The sequence below is a fragment of the Rattus norvegicus genome, chromosome 2 (assembly GCF_036323735.1).
Source record: "Rattus norvegicus strain BN/NHsdMcwi chromosome 2, GRCr8, whole genome shotgun sequence".
Classification (NCBI taxonomy): Eukaryota; Metazoa; Chordata; class Mammalia; order Rodentia; family Muridae; genus Rattus; species Rattus norvegicus.
In genome coordinates this window covers 88,809,324-88,835,447 of record NC_086020.1, presented here as the reverse complement: position 1 = coordinate 88,835,447, position 26,124 = coordinate 88,809,324, and the positions used below count along the sequence as shown (strand labels likewise).

General features: G+C 39.4%; 1 protein-coding gene across 2 annotated transcripts in view; it reads left to right on the top strand.

Moving 5' to 3' along the window:
• Positions 1-26,124, top strand: part of Slc7a12 (solute carrier family 7 (cationic amino acid transporter, y+ system), member 12) — a 67,164-nt gene that overhangs the window by 32,670 nt on the left and 8,370 nt on the right. Inside the window, exons 2-3 of one of the 2 annotated variants that reach the window (NM_001011948.1) lie at positions 19,325-19,456; positions 21,167-21,528. The exons of the other annotated variant lie outside the window; for it this stretch is intronic. Coding sequence (NP_001011948.1) covers positions 19,325-19,456; positions 21,167-21,528 — 494 coding nt within the window. The remainder of the gene's footprint in view (positions 1-19,324; positions 19,457-21,166; positions 21,529-26,124) is intronic. 2 annotated transcript variants of the gene reach the window in all.

Genomic DNA, 26,124 nt, shown 5'->3' with positions numbered 1-26,124 from the left:
TATATTTGAGGGCCCTGGGGACGTGGGCCCCGTTGTCCGTTTTTTGGCCATGCACCACCATATCCTGTCCCTAGAGGGCGACCATCCAAGTCTTTTATAGATCAACATTCATTTGCCCAGTGGTTCCCTTTCTTTTTTTTTTTTTTTCTTTTTTTTTCTTTTTTTTTCTATTTTTTTTTTATTAACTTGAGTATTTCTTATATACATTTCGAGTGTTACTCCCTTTCCTGGTTTCCGGGCAAATATCCTCCTCCCCCCTCCCATTCCTTATGGGTGTTTTCCTGTGTTTCTCTAAGGGAGTTCTTCACGTCTTTCTTGAAGTCCTCCAGCATCATGATCAAATATGATTTTGAAACTAGATCTTGCTTTTCTGGTGTGTTTGGATATTCCGTGTTCGTTTTGGTGGGAGAATTGGGCTCCGATGATGCCATGTAGTCTTGGTTTCTGTTGCTTGAGTTCCTGCGCTTGCCTCTCGCCATCAGATTATCTCTAGTGTTACTTTGTTCTGCTATTTCTGACAGTGACTAGACTGTCCTATAAGCCTGTGTGTCAGGAGTGCTGTAGACCTGTTTTCCTGTTTTCTTTCAGCCAGTTATGGGGACAGAGTGTTCTGCTTTCGGGCATGTAGATTTTCCTATCTACAGGTCTTCAGCTGTTCCTGTGGGCCTGTGTCTGGAGTTCACCAGGCAGGTCACTTGCAGCAGAAATATTGGTCTTACCTGTGGTCCCGAGGCTCAAGTTTGCTCGTGGGCTGTTGCTTTTGAGCTCTCCATGGCAGCAGCAACCAGGAAGATCTGTGCCACCCTTTCCGGGAGCTTCCGTGCACCAGGGTTCCAGATGGCGTTTGGTGTTTTCCTCTGGTGTCAGAGATGTGTGCAGAGTGCAGTCTCTTCTGGTTTCCCAGGCCTGTCTGCCTCTCTGAAGGTTTAGCTCTCCCTCCCACAGGATTTGGGTGCAGAGAACTGTTTATCCTGTAGGTCCCTTCAGGTTCTGGCGGTGTCTCAGACGCAGCGGTCCTGCTGCTCCTGAGCCCTCCTCTACGGGAACCCAGAGGCCGTATACAGTTTCCTCTTAGGCCAGGGATGTGGGCAGGAGTGGGCAGTGTTGGTGGTCTCTTCCGCTTTGCAGCCTCAGGAGTGCCCACCTGACCAGGCGGTGAGGTCTCTCTCCCACGGGGTTTGGGAGCAGACAGCTGCTGCGGGCCGGGATCCACGGGTTTGGGACTCCCGGTAAACACCCCAGTGGTTCCCTTTCTTACAGCGGGGACACAATCTAGGTTGTGGAGGTCTGCTATTACTCTGTTCTCCACTTTTGTCAGGGCATTGACTTCTATAGTGCCCTTTACGGCCACATCTGAAGCAAGTCTCTGTAGTAACCTTCCTTTTTAATTGTATCATTGCTGCAGCTAGGCCAACATTAGTCAATGGTCCTCCTATCTCCCTGCAGACCTTCATCCAAACTTCTAAACCTTTAAATTTATATGGCATTATAGCAGTCCTACATTCTTTTGTACATTGTTCATACACTAGCTGCTTAATAAGAGACATAGCTGTATCGGGGTCTCCGAATATCATGGTAGCAGACTCCACCATGCAGGCTACAAAGTCTGAAAATGGCTCTGTGGGCCCTTGCAGAACCTTGGTAAGGTTCCCAGAGACTGCACCACTATTAGGCAATGTTTTCCAGGCTTTAATGGCTATTTCATTAATCTGGGTATAGACCTGATCTGGATAACCAGTCTGGTCCAAAGCAAATCTGCCTATTCCCAATAGCATGTCAGCATCCCAATGTCTCTGAGGGTCTGCTCCTGATGCCAAATTGATGGCAGCTTGAGTACTAGCATTTTCATAAAGGAAAGATTTCCAATCCAAATATTGACCCAGAGAGAGACAAGCTCTGGTTAAACTCCCCCAGTCTCCAGGGGTGAGACAGTATCTGCCAAGAGCCTCAATTTGAGCGATAACAAAAGTTGCATTGACTCCATAGGTTTTGACTGACTCTGCTAATTGCTTTATTGTCTTAAAGTCAACAGGTTCATGATGTCACTGCCCGTTTACATCCATAAAAACTGGAAAACTCAATCCTAACTCTTTCCATACTTCTGGGCAAAGAGAAGTACCTCCTGCAGGCTTCACTATCCTTTTACATTGAAAGTTATATGGAGGTGCAGGGGGTGCCGTTGGTATAATTGCTTTCTTATCTAATTCTTTGGCTTGTTTCTGCATAGCGTAGGTATGTGGCCAGTCAGGAAGATAAATCTCTTTCTCATACCGATCGGCTTCTTCCTCAAGGTCAACTAAGTCATTATCACTAAGCTCTGAGTCACTAGACATTCCCAAGGTCAATGCCTTTAATGAGGGATATATTTTCTTTGTCTCTAGGTCCTGATTGTTACCTCTGTCTCTGTCTATCCTCTCCTTGGTCTTTTCTGTCTTTTCCTTTACTTCTTTTCCTCCTTTTCTTTTCTTTCCTTCCTTCAAAACTTTCTCTCCTTCTGACATACTCTCTTGTTGCTCTGTAATGATTTTCTGACCTGTCCTAACAGCTTCTTCACATTGTTTATCTTCTAAACAGGCATGACCCATACGCCAAAGTGGCTTTGTCCCTGGTTTAAGCTTGCCCTCTGTTGTTTCCCTATCCAGATCTTTTCCTAACTTGTCCCATGCTCTTAAAGTGAGCGACTCTGACACAATAAACCACGAAGCACAACGGTTACATTCATCAAGAAAACTCAACAGGATTTTCTTTTCGATTTTAAGCTTACGCTGACCAAGAAGCTCCTGAAGAGCTGGCAGGAGCGGGGTGGAATGTGAGTTTCCCATGCTTTTACAACCTTATTTATGACCGATTTACAAGCAGGGCGAGCTGGCATGTTTGTTTACACATGATCTTGTGGCTCATCATTAGTGGGCTCTTCCCAGCAAGTGCATTCATGCCCTGGACGATGGCAATTCAAACAGTAGCAACACCACAACACAAAAAGAGTATAAGGCAAAAGTGCTAGTCCAACCCACAAAGGATCAAATGAGAAAGACAACATTGCCGGGTTCCACAAACCCTTTTCCTCTAAAATAAGGCTTTCATCGTCTCTGCTTACTCCAGAGAGCATTATTGTCCCATTAGGGAAATTTTATAATCCCTATTCCCCAGAGCTTTATGGTCCCCTATTCAGAAGCTAATTGCCCCTTCTGGGAACTTACCAACGTCGCAGTCCTGAGGCTGAAAAGTTCTGAGCCCTCATGAGAACAGAGAATTTTCTCGGGTCCCCATACGTGGCCACCAGTTGAAGAGCCCACCTCGACCAGCAAGGAAGATGTGACACCGTTGGGCTCTTCTCAACAGCTTTTATTGCAGGAACACTTCATCCTTGATACAGGGGACCCTGAGGAACAAAGGCACTCACATTAAGTACAAGACAGACAGTGGCTGTAAACTTGTCCTCTGGGGATTGGTGGAGTATGAGATACCTTATTAACATGCATATCACCCTGGCCTTGTAAATGCCAGAGGAAGGCCTGGGACACAGATATAATGATTGTATACCAAAAACGACCACTAGATGTCAGTGCCACCTTCAGCCACTCCCAACAATTCTCCTTATGATGATTGAGAGTGACACTGATCAACTGGTATAAAGATAGGTATTAGGACATACCATTATATGTCTAAATATCTGAATAATGAATTCTTACCTAAGACCTATGATGTACCTACTCATAGATTTTTTTTTCTTTTTTTTTCTTTTTTTTTTTTTTTTTTTTTTTTTTTTGGAGCTGGGGACCGAACCCAGGGCCTTGCACTTGCTAGGCAAGCGCTCTACCACTGAGCTAAATCCCCAACCCCCTATTCATAGATTTTTGACATATGTAACAGTACCAGGCACTAGTTCTACCTTACAGAGAGGAGCTTAAATGCAATATTAAACATTTGGTGGCTCACAAAACTTTTATGCCACTATTGTACTAATGAACCTCTCCTAGCTGGTTGTTATTTTAGTTGGCAGGGTTCACATCAGATTGATGCTACTTTTGTCCTCTGGTGCAGCATGTGTAGCATCTTCTGCACGATAGAAAGCACAATCAGTAAGAATAAAGCTTTCCAGCCAAATACCAACTTAATTTCTCCATGACTCAAATACATCCTGTCTTTGCCAGTACTATCTTACAACAAAGTACCAGAGGGTAACCAAGAGTAATAACAGTACCCTGTATTGTTTGAGGACATTAGGAGAACTCAGTGATTAAGAACTTTAAAGAAACCATTCTGCACCTGGAACAAAACATTTTGTTTGATAATCTATGACATATAGGAATGGCATTATCCCCCTGAGCAGGGTAACTCCACTAAAACACTTTTTCGTTTGAATTGTATTAATGACTTTAAAACATGTGAATATGTTAAATATACTTTTTTCAAAGTTCTTTGTGTAAGTCATCGTTCCTGTCTCTTTCCCTCAACTATTTTTTTCAGTCTTCTTCTACACAACTTTATCTTCTCTGATCCATTATTCATGCTGATTTTGCTCTTATACCACCTACTTTCTACTATTCCCTTTGCCTTGAAGTTGTACTCCTCTCTTAGCCCCAACCTACTTTCCTGATTTCTATGGGTACTCCAATTTAGATAGCCATACTGAAGATACATATGTGAGAGAGAACATTTTTCTGGTTCTCAGTTACCTTACTCAGAATGATTGTTTCTCTGAAAACTTTTTAATTAATTTTATTTTCAGCTGAATAAAATTTCACTGTATAAGTAACACATTTTAATTATTTGTAGCAGCTCACAGATGTCTAGCTGTTTTCCTGGCTACTGTGGCTAGAGCAATTAGGTTATTGTTTTCTTGGAATTCAGTTATTTTCCCTTCCTTTGTTTTCTCTGTTTTTATTTCTTCAAGATCTTCATACAATTTGTTTTAGTAATATTGATCCACCCTCTTGCAACTCTCCCCTAGATCATAACCAACTCGACTCTGTATCCTCTTTTTTTTTTTTTTTTGTTTTAATCCATCAAGTCAAACTTTGTATTCTACCTATTTCTGGATATTTAGCCTTCCAGTGTATTGTAGTTAACCTATCAGGGGCTATACACTTAAAGAAAACTCCCTCTTAAAGCTATCAATTTCCACACATCCTTGACTACGAATAAAACTTCATGCTCACCTCTCTACATGCTAGAATTTGGCTGTCTTGACCTTGTACAATTATTGTGCATGCTGTCAGGTTGTTACAAGTTCATATGTACAACTGCTTGGCTGTTTTAAGAAAACACAGTTTGTTTGTAGTCATCCACTATCTTTGTCTCTTACAATCTCTCAAACCCTGATCTTTGGCAGGAGCAGCATAATACACAAATTCCATTAAGCACATGAAATTCCAAAGTCCTTTAATGTCTACACCTTGACCAATTTTGAATCTCTGTGTTAATGGCCATCTGTGGAAAACAGAAACTTCCCTGATAGGTGTTGAGAGATATGTTAAGCCGTGTATAACAATAAGTCATTGGGCTTTGGTTTAATAATACATCCATTTGTGGTTCCGTTTTTTATTATTCTTCTCTTGAGGTGTCCACGCATTTGTACACACCAGGCAGGGAAGGATGGAGCAGAGCCACATTCTACACTCTGTGTCTTCCCTTGGGGTGTCCAGCAGAATGCTCATTGGGCAGGTGTATATCAGGTGGGGCATGATGGATCAAAGCCAAGTTCAGAGGTCCACTTCTTCTCCTGGAGTATTTGTTCACCAATGCTCACTAATTGGAAAGAGATGAAGCCAAGTCCAGAAGAGGTAGGTCCTCAGGATCCAGGTTAGGCAACGATTGCCTGAGTTAGGGGTTGTGGGAGATCTCCTCCAAAGATTTTTAGGGTTAAACAACTCTTCAATGTTACAGCTCCTTTAGAAAGCAGCTCTCTTAGATCATAGACTTAGATCATAGTGAAGTTTCATTGGCTGAGGTATTGGGGATACCTCATTAGCATGAAGAGACATTCCAGGAAATTTAACCTGCATTTTTGCCTCAGGTAGAGTGTGGACAAGGTAGACAAGTAGAAGCCATTTTGGGAAAGAGAGTCCTCCATTTTGCATAAAACTTAGAGGCACTATCCAGACATGATAGACTATGACTTTCAAAAAGCAGAATCTTCTATCATTCATTCAGCAAAATAATAGTAGTAAGTTCCCCCTTAGGGCCTAATACTTCTATAGTTATAGGTTCTTAGCTAGATAATGGTGCCAGGTTTAGGTTTCATCATTGCAAAAGGTATTTCAAACAGCAAAAAGTGGTTGGTTACATTTATGATGTTTGTGACACTACTGTACCAATGGGAATTCTTGTAAGGCAAGTTGTTCTAGTTGCTTACCGGTTGAACAGCACAGTAAAAAAATGTAATTACATTTTTTCCTCTGATGACCTGTCATAGATCCTTTGAGAACCATGAAAACTAGTCTTTAAACTTGTTTCTTGTCTTCATGTTTTATGACTCAAGTGTGTGGTATCTCCAATAATAGCATTGCAATAGCTAGTAAATGTTTTTTTGCAGGTGTGTGGGGTGGGGAATGTTAAGCAAACTTGCTGATCAAGAGGTCCAAAAACAAAAGTTCACCCATATTGGCACTGGAAATTTTTGTTTGTCCTCCCTAGTACTTAATAATAGTGTAATACTATTCTCTCTCTCTCTCTCTCTCTCTCTCTCTCTCTCTCTCTCTCTCTCTCTCTCTCTCTCTAACACACACACACATATATCACTATCTCTGCCTCATTATGTGTGTGTGCATGCATGTGTGTGTGTGTGTGTGTCTGTGTGTGTGTGTGTGTCTGTGTGTGTGTGTGTATGTGTAAATATATTGCTATATTAGAAAGCTTCTATGGTCATGGGTGTTCATGCAGCCTTTTTTAGAAGTCTTTAGTGTTACTTCTCCTAGAGCTCCCTCATCTACCCTGTCCTTCCCCATGGTTTAAAACTTCCTTTTCCGTTACTCTATTCTAACATTTTAAGTTTTTAGGTATACCTTAAACATCGCTTTTCTGTCAGACATAAAGCTAATTAAGTTTTTTTTCAATTTCATAGGCTTCATTTTCATTGTTTTGACAGTTTTCTTTGCTGTATAAATAGTTTTGTTTGTTTGATGCTTGGAGGTTTGGTTTTTTTTTTTTTTAACTTGAGTATTTCTTACTTACATTTCAAGTGTTAATCCCTTTCCCGGTTTACAGGCCAACATCCCCCTAACCCCTCTCCCTCCCCTTCTTTATGGGTGTTCCTCTCCCCATCCTCCCTCCATTGCCGCCCTACCCCCACAATCACGTTCACTGGGGGTTCAGTCTTAGCAGGACCCAGGGCTTCCCCTTACACTGGTGATCTTACTAGGATATTCAATTCTACCTATGAGGTCAGAGTCCAGGGTCAGTCCATGTATAGTCTTTAGGTAGTGGCTTAGTCCCTGGAAGCTCTGGTTACTTGGCATTGTTGTTCATATGGAGTCTCGAGCCCCTTCAAGCTCTTCCAGTTCTTTCTCTGATTCCTTCAACGGGGGTCCTATTCTCAGTTCAGTGGTTTGCTGCTGGCATTCGCCTCTGTATTTGCTGTATTCTGGCTGTGTCTCTCAGGAGCGATTTACATCTGGCTCCTGTCGGCCTGCACTTCTTTGCTTCATCCATCCTGTCTAATTGGATGGCTGTATATGTATGGGCCACATGTGGGGCAGGCTCTGAATGGGTGTTCCTTCTGTGTCTGTTTTAATCTTTGCCTCTCTATTCCCTGAAAAGGGTATTCTTGTTCCCCTTTTAAAGAAGGAGTGAAGCACTCACATTTTGTTCATCCGTCTTGAGTTTCATTTGTTCTAGGCATCTAGGGTAATTGAGGCATTTGGTCTAATAGCCACTAATTTATGAGTGCATACCATGTGTGTTTTTCTGTAATTGGGTTACCTCACTCAGGCTCATATTTTCCAGTTCCAACCATTTGCCTCTGAATTTCATAAAGTCATTGTTTTTGATAGCTGAGTAATATTCCACTGTGTAGATCATCACATTTTCTGTATCCATTCCCCTGGTGAAGGGCATCTGGGTTCTTTCCAGCTTCTGGCTATTATAAATAAGGCTGCTAGTAATAACACCAGTGGAAGGGGAAGCCCTGGGTCCTGCTAAGACTGAACCCCCAGTGAATTAGATTGTTGGGGGGAGGGCGGTAATGGGGGGAAGATGGGGAGGGGAACACCCCTAAAGAAGGGGAGGGGAGGGATTAGGGGGATGTTTGCCCGGAAACCGGGAAAGGGAATAACACTGGAAATGTAAATAAGAAATACTCAAGTTAATAAAAAAAGAAAGTCTCCTACTATTATTGTGTGAGGTGCAATGTGTGTTTTGAGCTTTAGTAAGGTTTCTTTTACGTATGTAGGTGCCCTTGTATTTGGGGCATAGATATTTAGGATTGAGAGTTCATCGTGGTGGACTTTTCCTTTGATGAATATGAAGTGTCCTTACTTATCTTTTTTGATGAATTTTAGTTGAAAATTGATTTTATTTGATATTAGAATGGCTACTCCAGCTTCCTTCTTCCGACCATTTGCTTTGAAAGTTTTTTCCAGCCTTTCAATCTGAGGTAGTGTCTGTCTTTGTCTCTGAGGTGTGTTTCCTGTAGGCAGCAGAATGCAGGGTCCTCATTGCGTATCCAGTTTGTTAATCTATGTCTTCTTATTGGGGAGTTGAGACCATTGATGTTGAGAGATATTAAGGAATAGTGATTATTGCTTCCTATTATATTCATATTTGGATATGAGGTTATGTTTGTGTGCTTTTCTTCTCTTTGTTTTGTTGCCAAGACGATTAGTCTCTTGCTTCTTCTAGGGTATAGCTTGCTTCCTTATGTTGTGCTTTACCATTGATTATCTTTGTAGTGCTGGATTTGTAGAAAGATATTGTGTAAATTTGGTTTTGTCATGGAATATCTTGGTTTCTCCATCTATGTTAACTGAGAGTTTTACGGGATACAGTAACCTGGGCTGGCATTTGTGTTCTCTTAGGGTCTGTATGACATCTGTCCAGGACCTTCTGGCTTTCATAGTCTCTGGCGAAAAGTCTGGTGTGATTCTGATAGGTCTGCCTTTATATGTTACTTGACCTTTTTCCCTTACTGCTTTTAATATTCTGTCTTTATTTTGTGCATTTTGTGTTTTGACTATTACGTGACAGGAGGAGTTTCTTTTCTGGTCCAATCTATTTGGAGTTCTGTAGGCTTCTTGTGTGCTTATGGGTATCTCTTTCTTTAGGTTAGGGAAGTTTTCTTCTATGATTTTGTTGACGATATTTACTGGTCCTTTGAGCTGGGAGTCTTCACTCTCTTCTATACCTATTATCCTTAGGTTTGATCTTCTCATTGAATCTTGGATTTCCTGTATGTTTTGGACTGGTTGCTTTTTCCGCTTTACATTATCTTTGACAGTTGAGTCAATAATTTCTATGGAATCTTCAGCTCCTGAGATTCTCTCTTCCATCTCTTGTATTCTGTTGGTGAAGCTCGTATCTACAGCTCCTTGTCTCTTCTTTTGGTTTTCTATATCCAGGGTTATTTCCATGTGTTGTTTCTTGATTGCTTCTATTTCCATTTTTAATTCCTGCAACTGTTTGATTGTGTTTTCCTGGAATCCTTTCAGGGATTTTTGTGACTCCTCTCTATAGGCTTCTACTTGCTTATTTATGTTTTCCTGTGTTTCTCTAAGGGAATTCTTCACATCTTTCTTGAAGTCCTGCAGCATCATGATCAAATATGATTTTGAAATTACATCTTGCTTGTCTGGTGTGTCTGGATATTCTGTGTTTGCTTTGGTGGGAGAATTGGGCTCCAATGATGCCATGTAGTCTTGGTTTCTGTTGCTTGGATTCCTGCGTTTGCCTCTCACCATCAGATTATCTCTAGTGTTACTTTGTTCTTCTATTTCTGACAGTGGCTAGACTATCCTATAAGCCTGTGTGTCAGGGGTGCTGTAGACCTGTTTTCCTGTTTTCTTTCAGCCAGTTATGGGAACAGAGTGTCCTGCTTTGGGGCGTGTAGTTTTTCCTATCTACAGGTCTTCAGCTGTTCCTGTGCGCATGTGTCCGGAGTTCACTAGGCAGGTCGCTTGAAGTAGGAAGGTTTGTCTTACCTGTGGTCCGGAGGCTACAGTTTGGTCGTGGGGTGTTGCTTATGACCTCTCTGTGTGGGCAGCAACCAGGAAGATCTGCGCCGCCCTTTCTGGGAGCTTCTGTGCACCAGGGTTCCAGATGGCATTTGGTGTTTTCCTCTGGAGTCAGTAATGTGGGCAGAGTGTAGTCTCTTCTGGTTTCCCAGGCGTTTCTGCCTCTCTGAAGGTTTAGCTCTCCCTCCCATGGAATTTGGGTGCAGAGAACTGTTTATCTGGTTGAACCCTTCAGGTTCCCGCGGTGTCTCAGACGCAGGGGACCTGCTCCTGCTGTGCTCTTATCCAAGGGAACCCAGAGCCTGTGTACAGTTTCCTCTTGGGCCAGGGATGTGGGCAGGGGTGGGCAGTGTTGGTGGTCTCTTCTGCTCTGCAGTCTCAGGAGTGCCCACCTGTCCAGGCGGTGAGGTCTCTCTGGAGGTTTGTTTTTAATTCACGTGGTCCTATTCATCAATTGTAGGTCTTAGTTCCTCTACTGCCAGAGTTCTGTTATATTCAGAAAGTCTTTACCCTTGTCTACCAGATGAAGTATAAACTTTACTTTGTCATCCAACATATTCAGAATGTGAGGTCTCATGTTGAACTTCTTGATTGATGGAGACTTCAGTTTTGTTGTACTGTGAAAGTTGGGGGTCTAATTTAATCCTTCTACATGTAGATTTCCAAAACCATTTCTTAAAGATGTTACATTTTATTCAATATGTGATTTCCTTTGCATTCTTTGTCATAAATCATGTGTCTGTAGGGTGTAAGCTTATATCTGGATCCTTATTCTATTTATCTTTTTTTAAGATTCATTTATTTCATGTATATGAGTACACTGTCTCTGTCTTCAGACACACCAGAAGAGAGCATTACAGATGGTTGTGAGCCACTATGTGGTTGCTGGGAATTGAACTCAGGACCTCTGGAAGAGCAGTTAGTGCTCTTAACCGCTGAGCCAGCTCTCCAGTCCTATTCTACTTATCTTATAAATACTTCTGGTGTCTTTTTCGTGGTTGTTTGGGTTTAGTGAGATTTTTGCAGCACCATGTTGTTTTTGTCACCATGGTTCTATTAAATAATGTGAAAAGAGACTTGCAGAGGCTATCACCAATGTTTTCATTGTTTGAATTTATTTTGTCAAATTGGTTATTTTTTTCAATATATATTTTAATTTTTATATAATTTCTCTGAAACTAGCATTAAAATTGTTTTTATATATCTTGTGCCTTTCTGATTAATTTGTTTCTTCAGTGATCTAAAGTTTTTATATACAGGTGTTTTACTTCCTTGGATGAGTTTATTGCTAGAAGGGCTTACAGTGATCATAAATCTAGTGACCATTAATTCTTCAAGCATGTTTCCATAATATCTTTTTTCTTGACTATAACAAATGATTGTCATGGATATCAGAGTCTGTGTGGGCAAAGATGGTCTTTCTTTGAACTTTTTCAGTTTTGTTGGGAAATCAGCTGTCATTCTGATAGGGGAGGATTTTTTTAATAGTTGACTTGGAGTTTCTCTCTTGAAGCTTTCAATATATCTTCTTTATTCTGTATACTTAGTATCTTAATTATGAAATGTCATAGAAAATTTCTTTCAGTAATCTGCATTTGATGTGCTATATATTTGCACTTGGAATCTCATCTTCTTTCCCTAGGTGTTAGAAATGTTTCTGGGATAATTGCATCAAAAACATTTTCAAAGGTCCTTCATTTGTGGCCATAATTTATAAATTTGGTCTGTTCATGGTGTTCCACAGATTTATTTGGTTCTCTTATTTCCTTGATTACTTTTCATGATTTTACTTGTCTTCCTTGGTTATTTTCAGCTTATTTTCCTTGATTATTTTTCATGATTTTACTTGTCTTCCTTGGTTATTTTCAGCTTACTTTCCTGTTTTGTGGAAAGGAGACCTCTGCTGGTAACTCTTTGTAGGTTCTGTCACTCTTCTGAGACTTCAGATTTTATACCAGTAACTGGATAATGTTTCAGCTTTTGTGTGTCTCCTAGTGCATTGTCTATAAGAAGCAACAACAGCACACAGATAAGTATAAAGGATCTACCTTCTTACTTTCAAGACAAATAAGTGTTAATCATCATACTTATAGACATTGTATTGAGTATTACATACATCTCTGTGACTTCAAGGTTTTGTGGTTCTGCATCAGGGAAAGAAAGATAGTAGACTCCAGAGTTTGACCCATCTATTGGACCTCAGATTAAATATGCCAAACTCCAGGGTGATTTTCAGTTAGTGAACTCATTTCTTTATCTTTCATGGATATTTTTTATATACATTTCAAATGTTACTCCCTTTCCTGCTTTCCCATCCATAAGCCCCCAATCCCAGTCCCCCACACCATTCTTCTATGAGGGTGTTCCCAAATCACAACCACCAATTCATTCCCACCTCCCCGCCCTGACATTCCCCTACACTGATGGGTCCAGCCTTGGCAGGACCAAGGACTTCTCCTCCCATTGGTGCCCAATAAGACCATTCTCTGCTACATATGCAGATGGAGCCATGGGTCTGTGTATGGCTTAGTAGCTACGAGTAGTGGTTTAGTGCCTGGGAGCTCTGATTGGTTGGTATTGTTGTACTTCAGTTCCTTCAATCCTTTCTCTAACTCCTTCAATAGGGACCCCGTTCTCAGATCAATCGTTTGCTGCTAGCCTGTGCCTCTGTATTTGTCATGTTCTGACTGAGCATCTCAGGAGATAGTTTTATCAGGCTCCTGTCAGTATGCACTTTTTTGCTTCAACAATATTGTCCAGGTTCTGTGGCTATATATATCCCCAGGTGGGGCAGGCTCTGAATGAGCACTCTTTCAGTCTCTGTTCCAAAATTTGTCTCCATATCTCCTCCTATGAATATTTTTGTTCCTGCTTTTAAGAAGGACTAAAGCATCTGCACTTTGGTCATCCTTCCACTTGAATCTCATGTCGACTGTAAATTGTACCTTGGGTAATCTGAGCTTTTGGGCTAATATCCACTTATTAGTGAGTACACACCATGTGTGTTATTTTGTGATTGTGTTACCTCACTCAAGATAATATTTTGTAGTTCCATTCATTTGTCTATGAATTTCATGAAGTGATTGTTTTTGATAGCTGAGTAATACTCCATTGTGCAGATATACCATATATTCTGTATTCATTCCTCTGTTGAAGGTCATATGGGTTCTTTCCAGCTTCCAGAAATAAGGCTGCTATGAACATAGTGAAGCATGTATCCTTTTTATACGTTGGATCATCATTTGGGTATATGTCCAAGAGTGGTATATCTGGGTACTAATATAGCCAATTTTCTGAGGAAACTCCAGATTGATTTCCAAAGTGGTTCTACCAGCTTGGACTCTAACCAACAATGGAGGAGTGTTCCTCTTTCTCCACCTCTTCATCAGCATCTATTATGACTGGAGTTTTTGATCTTAGCCATTCTGACTGTTGTGAGGTGGAATCTCAGGGTTGATTTAATTTGCACTTCACTGATGACAAAAGATGTTGAGCATTTCTTTAGGTATTTCTCAAGCCATTCGATATTCCTCAGCTGAAAATTCTTTGTTTAGCTCAGTACCCCATTTTTTTGTAATAAACATGAGGTTTATTGATAGGAACCAGTGTACTGGGGTCGAGACTCAGATCCCACGCAGGGGCAGTGGAGTTTGACCCCCAGAAACTAAGACAAGGGGAAACTTAAAGGAAGAAACCTCAACCCCAGCTGGCAGAGAGGGCATCACTGGAAAATGTCGAGAATACCAGTGAAAAATCACAAGGAGGAGCTTCCTGTTTCTCAAGATTATTTACTTTATGGTCCATCGGTTCCTGGGAGAAGCTTCCTGTTTCTCAAGATTGTTCCCTAAGGGCCTTATCTTAAGTCCTTTTATCTAGTTCCTGGGAGAGCAGGCTCAAGAAATGTGACTTTTTACCTACAGGTAGAGGGCAGGGTCTGGAACTTGAGGTATTTGGGGCTTTTTTAAACTTCTGACTTCTTAGCTGCATTTTTTTATTCTTTCATTCCCTACTTCTTCTAGTGGCTAGTTCTAATCATAGAACTAAATTTTAGTATCTTTATAATATTGGCTTTCTTGTCCTCCTAAAGCATGATACTGTTTTTTTTTTCAGTACCCCATTTTTAATAGGGTTATTTGGCTGTCTGGAATCTAAATTCTTGAGTTCTATGTATATATTGGATATTAGTACTCTATTGAATATAGGATTGGTAAAGATCTTTTGCCAATCCAATGTTTGTCATTTTGTCCTAATGACAGTGTCCTTTCCCTTACAGAAACTTTGCAGTTTTATGAGGTCCCATTTGTCGATTCTTGATCTTAGAACATAAGCTGTTGGTAATCTCTCCAGGAAATTTTCCCAAGTGCCAATGTGTTCAAGGCTTTCCCCCACCTTTTCTTCTATTAGTTTGAGTGTATCTGGGTTTATGTGGAGGTGCTTGATCCACTTGGACTTAAGCTTTGTCCAAGGAGATAAGAATGGATCAATTTTCATTCTTACACGTCCTGACCTCCAATTGAAGCAGCATCATTTGTTGAAAATACTTTTACCAATGGATGGTTTTGACTCTTTTGTCAAAGACAAAGTGATTATAGGTGTCCAGTTCATTTTGGGGTCTTCAATTCTATTCCACTACTCTACCTGCCTGTCTCTGTACCAATACCATACAGGTATGATGAGTTGCTAAGAATAGGGTATATTGTTTTGTTTTAGGATGAAATATTCTATAAATATCTATTAAATCCATTTGGTTGATAACTTTTGTTAGTTTCTCTATGCCTCTGTTTAGTTTCTGTTTTTATTATTTGCACATTAATGAAAGATGGATGTTAAAATCTCCCACTATTAGTGTGTGAGGTGCAATGTGTGCTTTGAGTTTTAGTAAGGTTTCTTTTATGAACGTAGGTGCCCTGGCATTTAGAGCATAGATATTCAGGATTGAGAGTTTATCTTGGTGGATTTTTTCCTTTGATGAACATGAAGTGTTCTTCCTTAGGTTTTTTGATAACTTTTGTTTGAAAGTCTATTTTATTCAATATTAGAATGGCTACTCCAGCTTGTTTCTAGGGATAATTTGCTTGGAAAATTGCTTTCCAGTCTTTTACTCTGAGGAAGTGTCTGTCTTTTTCACTGAGGTGTGTTTCCTGTATGCAGGAAAATGCTTGATCCTCTTTCTACATCCAGTCTGTTAGTCTATGTCTTTTTATTGGAGAATTCAGTCCATTGATTTTAAGATATATTAAGGAATAGTGATTGGTGTTTGATGTTATTTTTGTTGGTAGAGGTGGAATTTGTGTAGCTCTCTTCTCTTTGTTTTGTTGCAAGAAGATTACTTTCTTGGTTCTTCAAGGGTGTAGTTTCCCTCCTTGTGTTGGAGTTTTCCATCTATTATCCTTTGTAGGGCTGGATTTGTGGAAAAATATTATGTAAATTTGGGTTTGTCATGGAATATCCTGGTTTTTCCACTTATGTTACTTGAGAGTGCTGCTGGATATAGTAGCCTGGGCTGGCATTTATGTTCTCTTTGGGTCTGTATAATATCTTCCCAGGATCTTCTGGCATTCATAGTCTCTGGTGGGACATCTGGTATAATTCTGATAGGTCTGCCCTTATATGTTACTTGAACTTTTTCCCTTACTGCTTTTAATATTTTTTCTTTGTTTTGTGCATTTCGTTGACTATTATGTGCTCGGAGGAATTTCTTTTCTGTTTGGATTCTTGTATGTTTATGGGCATCCCTTTTTTTAGGTTAGGGAAGTTTTCTTCTATAAGTTTGTTGAAGATATTTATAGGCTGGAGTCTTTGCTGTCTTCTATACCTATTAACGTTAGACTTGATCTTCTCATTGTGCCCTGGATTTCTTAGATGTTTTGGGTTTTTGAGTTTTACATTTTCTTTGACAGTTGTGTCAATGTTTTCTATGGTATCTTCTGCCCCTGAGATTCTCTATCCCCTATAGTCTGTTGGTGATGCTCGTGTCTATGACTCTTGATTTCTTTCCTAGGTTTTCTATCTACAGGGTTATATATCTTTGTGACTTCTTTATTGTTTCTATTGCCATTTTTAAATTCTGGATGGTTTTGTTCAATTCCTTCACCTGTTTGCTTATGTTTTCCTGTAATTCTTTAAGGGATTTTTGTCTTTCCTCTTTAAAGACTTCTACTTGTTTGCCTCTATTGTCCCATATTTCTTTAAGGGGGTTATTTATGTCCTTCTAAGAGTCCTCTGTTATCATCATGAGATGTGATTTTTAAATCTGAATCTTGCTTTTCTGGTGTATTTGTATATCACCATCAGGTTGTCTCTGGTGTTAGCTTGTCTTGCTATCTCTGACTCCTGTAGGCCTGAGTGTTACTACTCCTGTAGACCTGTTGTCCTGTTTTCTTTCAGCCAGTTCTGGGAACAGAGTGTTCTTCTCTCAAGTGTGTAGTCTCTCCTGGAGGCTGGATTTCAGCTTTTGGTGCAGGTAGGAACTGGAAGGGTCCTGCCCCTGACTGCTCCTAGGTTACTTTGCTCAGGGGCACAGATGGCACTAGGTGTTTTCCTCCTGAATTGGGAGAGAGTAGTTTTCTCTGATTTCTCAGGAGTGTCTACACTTCTGAGGGTCCAGCTCTCTCCCCCACAGTATTTGGGTGCAGGGAGCTGTGTGACCAGTTCAGTTCAGTTCAGTTCTGGGAGCAGGCAGGAACCACCAGGTTTCTGCTGATGACTGCTCCTATATTCCTGTATCCAGAGACACTATGCAGCTTCCTCTTAGACAAGGGATGTGGACCGAAGTGGGCAGAAGTGGCAGTCTTCGCTGTGGTCTCAGGATTGTTTGCATTTCTGCTATTCTCTTTCTTTGTTGGGTCTGTGTGTGGTTTATGTATCAGCGTAACTACGGCTTCATAGAATGTATTAATTAGTGTTCCTTGTGTTTCTATTTTGCGGAATAGTTTGAAGAGCATTGGTATTAGGTCTTCTTTGTAGGTCAGATAGAATTCTGGACTAAAGCATCTGGTCCTGGGGATTTTTGTTTTAAAGAATTTTAATGACAGCGTTGTGTATAAGTTTGTTCTAATGGAGTAAGTTTTAAATCAAATTAGATATTAGTTGGTTATTCCCACCAGCTTTGTGCCATCATTCATCTATGAATTTTTTCAAACAGGACAGATTGTAGACCAAATTTTTTGTGTCTGAGTTGGAGTTTACATTTCACTTTTAGTTATCTGAAAAGACCTTTCTCATGTCAAAGTCATTAGATGTGGGAGCTTTATATAGGCACCAGGTGAACCTGTTCATGTACAATGATTTCTGGGGGTATTTTCTCCAGCCTTTGTTATTTATTTGTGTAGAGCAACCTATTGGGTTTTCAATAATCAGGGTTGTTTAGTGCTTTCCATGGGATGCCTTTGGCCAATATAAATCGGATGCAACCTAGTACTGGAAGATTCATTTGATTACAAAATATTGCCATTCAAGGCTACATCTTCCACATTATTTGGAGATTTTATTAGAATTGGCTTAATTGTTTTATGTTTCCACTGCACTAGGTTTTCATAATGTTCCTCAATTCTAGATGTCTCTTTCCACAATTCCTCCCTCAACCACAGCTATTCCCTTCCCTGTCTGATCCTCCTGATTTCATCCTGCTTTCTGATCCCAGTCAACCTAAAATATCTATTCTATTTCCCCCATCTTGGGGAAATACACGTGTCTCTCAGTCCCTCCCTTTACAAATAACCTCTATGGGTCAACAGACTGTAGTTTGCTTATCATTTATGTAATGGTTAATATCCACATATAATGAAATACAACCATATTTATCCTTCTGTACCTCAGTTATCTCACCACATTATTGTTATTCATTCTTCTATTGAAGGAAATACCAGATCTTCCCATTTTGGGACTAATATGACTAGAGAAGAAATAAACATAGTGAAGCAAGAGCCCTTGTGATAGGATGTAGTGTCCTATCTTGCCAAAAAGATGCATTTCTGAATAGAACACCATTAGCTCAGGCCCTAAGAGCAACAATTAATAAATGAGACCTCATAAAGCTAAAAAGCTTCTGTAAGGTGAAGGACACCATCATTTAGAGAAACTGGTAACTACACAATGGGAAAAGATTTTTCTCTAACTTTACATCCAATTGAAGGATAATATCCAAAATATATGAAGAACTGAAGAAACATGATATTTAAAAAATCAAATAATGCAACAAAAAGTATAATACAGATGTAAACACATAATTCTCAATAGAAGAAACTCATTTGGCTGAGAAAACTGAAAGATGTGTTTAACATCTTTAGTCCTTAGTGAAACGCAAACCAAAGTTACTTTGAGATTCAATCTTACACTTGTCTGAATGGCTATGACTCAAGTGCAGCTCATGCTGGTGAGGATGGGCAGCAAGGGGAACACTCATCTGTTGCTGGTGGGAGTACAAACTTGCACAGCCAGAACTTGCAAAAAACTAGAAAGGGTGAGCTGAGATATTAAGTGTAGCATTTGTTGATGATACTCTGCAGTACTGTACAATATGCTTGTGTTATGCCTTCATACATGGCTGTTGTAAAGGTGCATTATCCAACACACTTGACCACTAATGATAAACACCTCCTGTTTGTTATGTGTTTGATTTTGAATTAACATTTGGCATTGCATATCCAAAAACCTTTTGTTATTGGCAATTTCTCAGTAAAGCCTTCTTCAGAGCTTCAAGAACACTGCCTAAATGACAGTGAGTATCAGAGACCACACTACATAATGTTATTTACAAATTTATTATAGGAAAATTATAGAGTTAGAGTCTTAGATAAGATTGGTTATTTTGAATGAACAAAACAGTGTCTTTCAGATGGTCTTCTCAGACATTTTGTCCTACAATATGTATCTGAAACCCAGTGCATATGTCTAGACACTTGTGTTGAGGAAGCATTGAAGATAACCACGTACTATTTTACATTTTTTAGACTCATTGAATATATGAGTACATGGGTTGGATATCTAAGCCATCAATGCTTCTGTCTCAATAAAAAAAAGACAATAGAAAATCCCTAGTGACAAAAATAATTACTTTATCAAAGACCTAATATCACTATCTCCATGACATGGGACTTTGAAAACTTCACATGCTTAGTGCATCCTTTTCTAATGTGTTAATTTCTTTTTCGTAGGAGAAATAAAAAGGCCAGCTGAAACAATTCCAAAATCAATAATTTATGGTCTATCTGTTGTGACTGTGTTATACTTACTGACTAATGTATCATTCTTGGCAGTTTTGACATCTGAGGAAATCATCTCTTCAGGTATGATGAAGTAAATTTAAATAGGAAATAAATGCTTCTCTGTGCTCAGGGGCAAAAACATTGATGATTTTAATGCTCTGGTAGGCAGCATGAACCTGAGACAATTGGTCCTAAAATTGATGTGGATCTAAATTCTCATCTAATAACAACCTTTGTTCAAAACATCAGGCAATTTATACTCTGGGAATTACGAATCACATAAGTTAAAAAAATTCCAAGAACAATTCTGTGTTTTGAAAAAAAAAAAACTGAGGTCGCAGGACGCTTATTTTCTTGAAGTTTTCCCACAAGCATTCAGCATGTTCATATGGAACCATTGAACTGTGTCCAACACGAGTGAAGTTTATGAGCTGTATATATGTTTGGTATACCTACAGTGATATGAAAATGTTTATTTCTTTTGGACATTTCAAGGAATCTGAGAGAAACACAATTACACAAATCATCTATTAAAAATAAACAATCACCTTTTAACAATTAAATTATAGAACAAGTAGTACATGTAGCAACCAAAGCTAAAATAAAAAGAAGAGGACATGAATAAAAAAAAGAAGAGAAGACATATGAGCAAAGCAAGAACACAAAGAATAGATACTATACAAAGATTCTTCATCTTCCATAATACACTTACATCTTTACAATAAATTCAGCTGTCCAAATAAATAGCTTCTCAGTTTCTTAGATGCTGATACTAGTGGCAAGAAGTTAGGGAAGGCTGTCATTTACATCCATCTGTAACTGTACAGACAAGTGTGTCACACCCAGTTCTCAAACTCATTCTCCACATTGTAGCACAATGATATGGTGTAGTATGTTGTTAATATGAGCAGTAAATAAAGTAAATATGAACAGCAATTTTCATGATTTGCTCATGAAATAGTCATCACAATCCCACTAAGAGTGGAGACCCCTCATCCCTCATTGATCATTGTCTAGGCTTTGTTTAACCTGATAAGTTGTCAGAAAACTATAAGATCCTTTCCTGAGAAGTAAATGCCTATTCTGGTTGGAACCAGAGCTTCAGTTTTTCCTTCCATAAAATTATTGGGTAAATTTCAATTCCTCGGGAGGGTAATTGACTTTAAATAGTATGCTAATCAAAGGGAACCTATTTTTCTTTAGGATAGTTTCATTCTTATATAGGTGGCTATAAAATGACATAGATGCATAAGGAAGATTTAGCAGGGAATGTCTACTGAAAAAAGACATTGGATTGGAGTATTTACAAGTATATCTGCAACACAGGGACTTTAAAGGGAGTAGTTATCTGAGGGAGGCATGACATTGCACAATTTTACAACTCATTAAAAAGTATAGTGGCTGTTTTAGACCATTTGTAGTAGGATAACTCTATCATGAATCATAAAATGCTAGAACTCCACAGATAGGATATCTTTTTTTCTGAATTATCACTGACAAACAAGTGGGCTTTGCTAATATATAAGATAGGTAACATAACAATCAGGAGAGCAAGAATGCATTTTTCTGCCACTAAGTTGTCTTGCAGTTCACAAATATCTGTATCTAATGTGCTCTACTGGACAAAAACAATCACAAGACACAACATATTCAAGCATTAAAAGACTCCTCCTAGAATGAATTTGCCAAGTCACATTACAAAATATATGGTTGCAGAAAAAAAATGCTCTTCTATTTTCTTTCAAACCAAAAGTAACTTTGACATTCTGAATTCTCATTCAACTTTTGTAGATTCTGTTGCTGTAACATGGATGAACAGAGTCTTTCCTTCGATGCAATGGATAATTTCTTTGTTGATCTCAGCTTTCCTATTTGGCTCCGTTTCTTGTGGAATAGTTTCAGCATCAAGAATCTTCTACGCCACAAGTCAAGAGGGACAATTTCCTTTCATCTACTCAATGCTTAATGACCTTCACTCTCCAGTAGTAGCTGACTTACAGGCTGTTATTTTATCTTCTGTTGGAATAATATCTTCAAATATGATCTATTTAATAAAATATGTTGGTCTAGGAACATGGTGCTTAAATTTGCTGAATATGATTGGGTTGCTTAAGCTAAGGTACCAGAACCCTGACCTACCAAGACCTTATAAGGTAAGTCAATATGTAAATACCAGTGTCGAATGTCACCTTATTCAAGTTCTATGATATTGTTCTAATCAGGTGCAAACCAAGCAACTGCCCTATGTCTTCCTTTCCAGATTTTGAGATATGGGATGTTTGAGGATTCCTTTTTATTGTGAGAAATGTGAAAACTGATATACTTCAGGGAAGACAGATGTCATCCTTATCATCTTGAAAACAAAAAACAAAACAAAACAAAAAAACAAAGAAACAAAAAAACAAAAACAAAAACAAAGGAGAAAACAGTAGCCTCCATGATCAAATGAACTCACATCATAATAATAATACCTTAATAACATAGTAGAAGTAGTTTCCTCTTCTTGCTTATTTCCTTAATTGATACTTTAAATCAAGGTTTTTAAGACTAATCAAATGAGTTACATTTATGTCTTGTTTTAATGTGTAAGTCACACATTAATTAAACATAAATCTGAGGATGTTCCATCATCTTTGTTTTCCTTCTCAGTATTCCCATAAACGTAATCAAGATTTGAGCTTTTATTTAGAATATAATTATCATCTCAGAGTCAGCTCATGGTTGCTGAGATAATATTAAAATATAAGACTCCAAATATTATTACAGTAAGCATAATATGTAAACACTTGAGTATTGATAATAAAACCCATATTCACAGATTTTTCGCCTAGGGTTCTGATTCATTCGGTCTCTATTGGCCCACTGAAATGTGTACTAATATCAGTCATCTTGGAATTCTTACAAATAGTGGATCACTGAACATATTCTGAAAAATGTCAATCAATACCAGATTCCACATTTTTCTTTTTTGTAATCATTTCTTCTTCAAGTGTATCCTATATTAACAAGGGCAAATGATATCTTAGATATGTTGTATATACCTGCTATATTTCAGACATTCTTGTACACAATTCAATAAATGGGTAAAGTCAGAGAATAAGGAGACAGGAGATAGGACTAATTTGACCAAATTAGTTTGGAGCCAGGCAAAGAAATTCAATGAGAAGCCTATCAAAGCCATATTAAATCAGTCAGTTTAAAGTGGTATTTGAGACAAAATGGTTGGGTTGAACTATGTAGCCAGAGTTCAGAAAGAGCTAGAAAAGATGAGCTTATTAAAAGTGAGGTTCTGAGACAATTACATTTGATGAATCAAAGTTGCTTATATAAATGGGTATAGACATATTTTTTCTTTTTTAAAATATTTTTATTTATTTTAAACTCCAGAATTTATTCCCCTCCAGCCCACCCCCTGGACAGTTTCACACTCCATACCTCCTTCCCGCCACCCCCCCCCAGTCTCCACATAGATGTCCCCACCCTACCAGGCCTGTAAACTTTTTGGAGCCTCCTGTCTCTTGAGAGTTAGGTGCATCTTCTTTGACTGAACCCAGACCTCGGAGTCCTCTGCTGTATATATGTTGGAGGCCTCATCTCAGCTGGCGTATGCTGTCAGGTTGGGGATCCAGGGTCTGAGGGATCTCACAAGGGTCCAGGTTAATTAAGACTGCTGGTCCTCCTACAGGGTTGCCCTTCTTCCTCAGCTTCCTCCATTTTTTCCCTAATTCAACCAGCAGGGTCAGTAACTTCTGTTCATTGGCTTGGAACACATATATGCATGTGACTCTGAACTCCTTGTTGAGGGCAGATGATAGGTCTCTTTTTGTGAATGCCCCATAGCCTCAGTAATGTTGTCGGGTCTTAGAGCCACCCCATGAGCAGGATCCCACTTTAGGCCTGTTGCTGAACCTTCTTTTCCTCAGGCTCCTCTCTATTTCCATCCCTGCATCCACTGAGACAAGAATTATGGGTCAGAGCTTTGACTGTGGGATAGCAACCCTATTATTCAATTGATGCCCTGTCCCCACTGGAGGGCATGTCATCTAGGGTCACCCTCTTTTAGTCCTGAGAGTTTCTCACCTCCCAAGTCTCTAGTACATTCTAGAGAGTCCTCCCAACTTCTTTCCTCTCCAGGTTGCCTGTTTCTATTCTTTCTGCTGCCCCCCAGGGCTTCAGTCCTTTTCCCCCAACCAATACCAGATCATGTTTCCCACCGCAACTCCATCCCTTTTCCCTCCCCTGTCACTGGCTCCCTCGTTGGGGTTGCTTTCTTCTCCCTCCAAAGTGGGATTGAGGTAGTCTCACTTGGGCCATTCAGCTTCTTGACATTTTGAGTTCTGTGGACTGTATCTTGGGAATTCTGTACTTTTGTGTGTGTGTGTGGGGGGGGTAATATCCATCTTATTAGGATAAACATATTTTTCATCTTAATTTATTTAGTCTTACTATATCAAAGTAAAAAAAGAAGATTATATATGTCATTCAAGGACAATATAGAAATATTTTGTTGAGCACAATTTAGTGAATGTGATTCAGGCTTATAAACTTTAAATACCAAAATCAACTTAGATGCCAATTTTAAAGACTTATTTAATTATTTTATGTATATGAGTTCACCATAGCTGTTATCAGACACATCAGAAGAGTGCATCAGGTCCCATTACGAATGGTTGGGAGCCTCCATGTGGTTGCTGGGAACTGAACTCAGGACTCTGGAAGAGCAGCCAGTGCTATTAATGGCTGAGCCATCTCTCCGTCCCATAGATATCATTTTAAAACGAAAAAAAAAATCTGAAAAAAAAACAAATTAATTAAGTCATTTTTTTAGGTACCAGCACAAGGCACCACAAATTCCTGTTTATTAATTTTCTGTATTTTTCCTGAGCATTGGTCATAGTACATGATGAAGAGTATTTCTTTTTTATTGGATTTGTTGTTTACATTTCAAATGTTATCCCCTTTCCCAGTTTCCCATCCACAAGCCCGCTATCCCATCCCTACTCTCCATTCTTCTATGAGGGTGTTCCCCCTCCACAACTATTCACCCCTACCTGCCTCCCTGCCCTGACATTCACCTATACTGGAGGTTCCAACATTGGCAAGACCAAGGGTTTCTTCTCCCTTTGGTACCAATCAAGGCCATCCTCTACTACACATGCAGCTGGAGCCATGGGTCTGTCAATGTGTACTCTTTGGGTAATGGTTTAGTCCTGGGAACTCTGGTTGGTTGGTATTGTTGTTCTTACGGGGTTGCAAATCCATTCAGTTCCTTCAATCCTTTCTCTAACTCCACCAATGGGGACACCATTCTCAGATCAATGGTTGGCTGCCAGCATTCACCTATGTATTTGGCATGCTTTGGCAGAGCCTCTCAGGAGACAGCTATATCGGTCTTCTGTAAGCGTGCACTTCCTGGCATCATGAATACAGTCTGTGTTTGGTGTCCGTATGTATACAGACTGGATACTCAGTAGGGGAAGGCTCGGAATGGGCATTCCTTCAGTCTCTGCTCGAAATTTGTCTTCAAATCTCTTCCTATGAATATTGTTGTTCCCCGATTTTAAGAAAGACTGAAGCACTGTGGTCATCTTTCTTCTTGAGCTTCATGTGGTTTATGGATTCTATCTTGGTTAATTCGAGATTTTGGGCTATTTTCCACTTATCAGTAAGTACATACCACATGTGTGTTTTTGTGACTGGGTTACCGCATTCATCAAGATGATATTTTCTAGTTCCATTCATTTGCCTGTGAATTTCATGAAGTCTTTGTTTTACTAGCTGAGTAGTACCCCATTCTATAAATGTACCATGTTTTCTGTATCCATTCCTCTGTTGAAGGACATCTGGGTTCTTTCCAGCTTCTGGCTATTATAAATAAGACTACTATGAACATAGTGGAACATGTGCCTTTGTTGCATGTTGGAGCATCATTTGGGTATATGACCAGGAGTGGTATAGCTGGTTCCTCAGGTAGTATGATGTTGTATTTTCAGAGGAACCTCAAGACTGATTTCCAGAGTTGTTGTACCCACTCTGTGGTAGCAATCCCACCAACAATGGAGGAGTGTTCCTCTTTCTCCACATCCTTGCCAGCATCTGTTGTCACCTAAATTTTTATCTTAGCCATTCTGACTGGTGTGGTGGGTGGGTCTCACTGTTGATTACATTTGAATTTCTCTGATGATTAAGTATGTTGAACATTTCTTTAGGCACTTCTCAGTCATTCAATATTCCTCAATTGAGGATTCACTGTTTAGATCTTTACCACATTTTTAAATATGGTTTTTTGACTCTCTGTAGTCGTAACTTCTTCAGTTCTTTGACTATATTAGCTATTAGCCCTCTATTTGATATAGGATTGGTAAAGATCTGTTGGTTGCTGTTTTTTCCTAATGACAGTTTCCTTTGCCTTACAGAAGCTTTGCAATTTTATGAGGTCGCATTTGTCAGTTCTTGATCATAGAGCATAAGCCATTGGTGTTTTGTTCAGGAAATTTTCTGAAGTGCCCATGTGTACGAAGCTCTTCTCCACTTTTTCTTCTATTAGTTTGAGTGTATCTGGTTTGATGTGGAGGTCCTTGATCCATATGAACTTAAGCTTTGTACAGGGTGATGAGAATGGATTGATTTGCATTCTTCTACATGCTGACCTCCAATCGAACCAGCACCATTTGTTGAAAATGCTACCTTTTTTTTTTCACTTGATGGTTTTAGTTGCTTTGTCAAATATCAAGTGACCATAGGTCTGT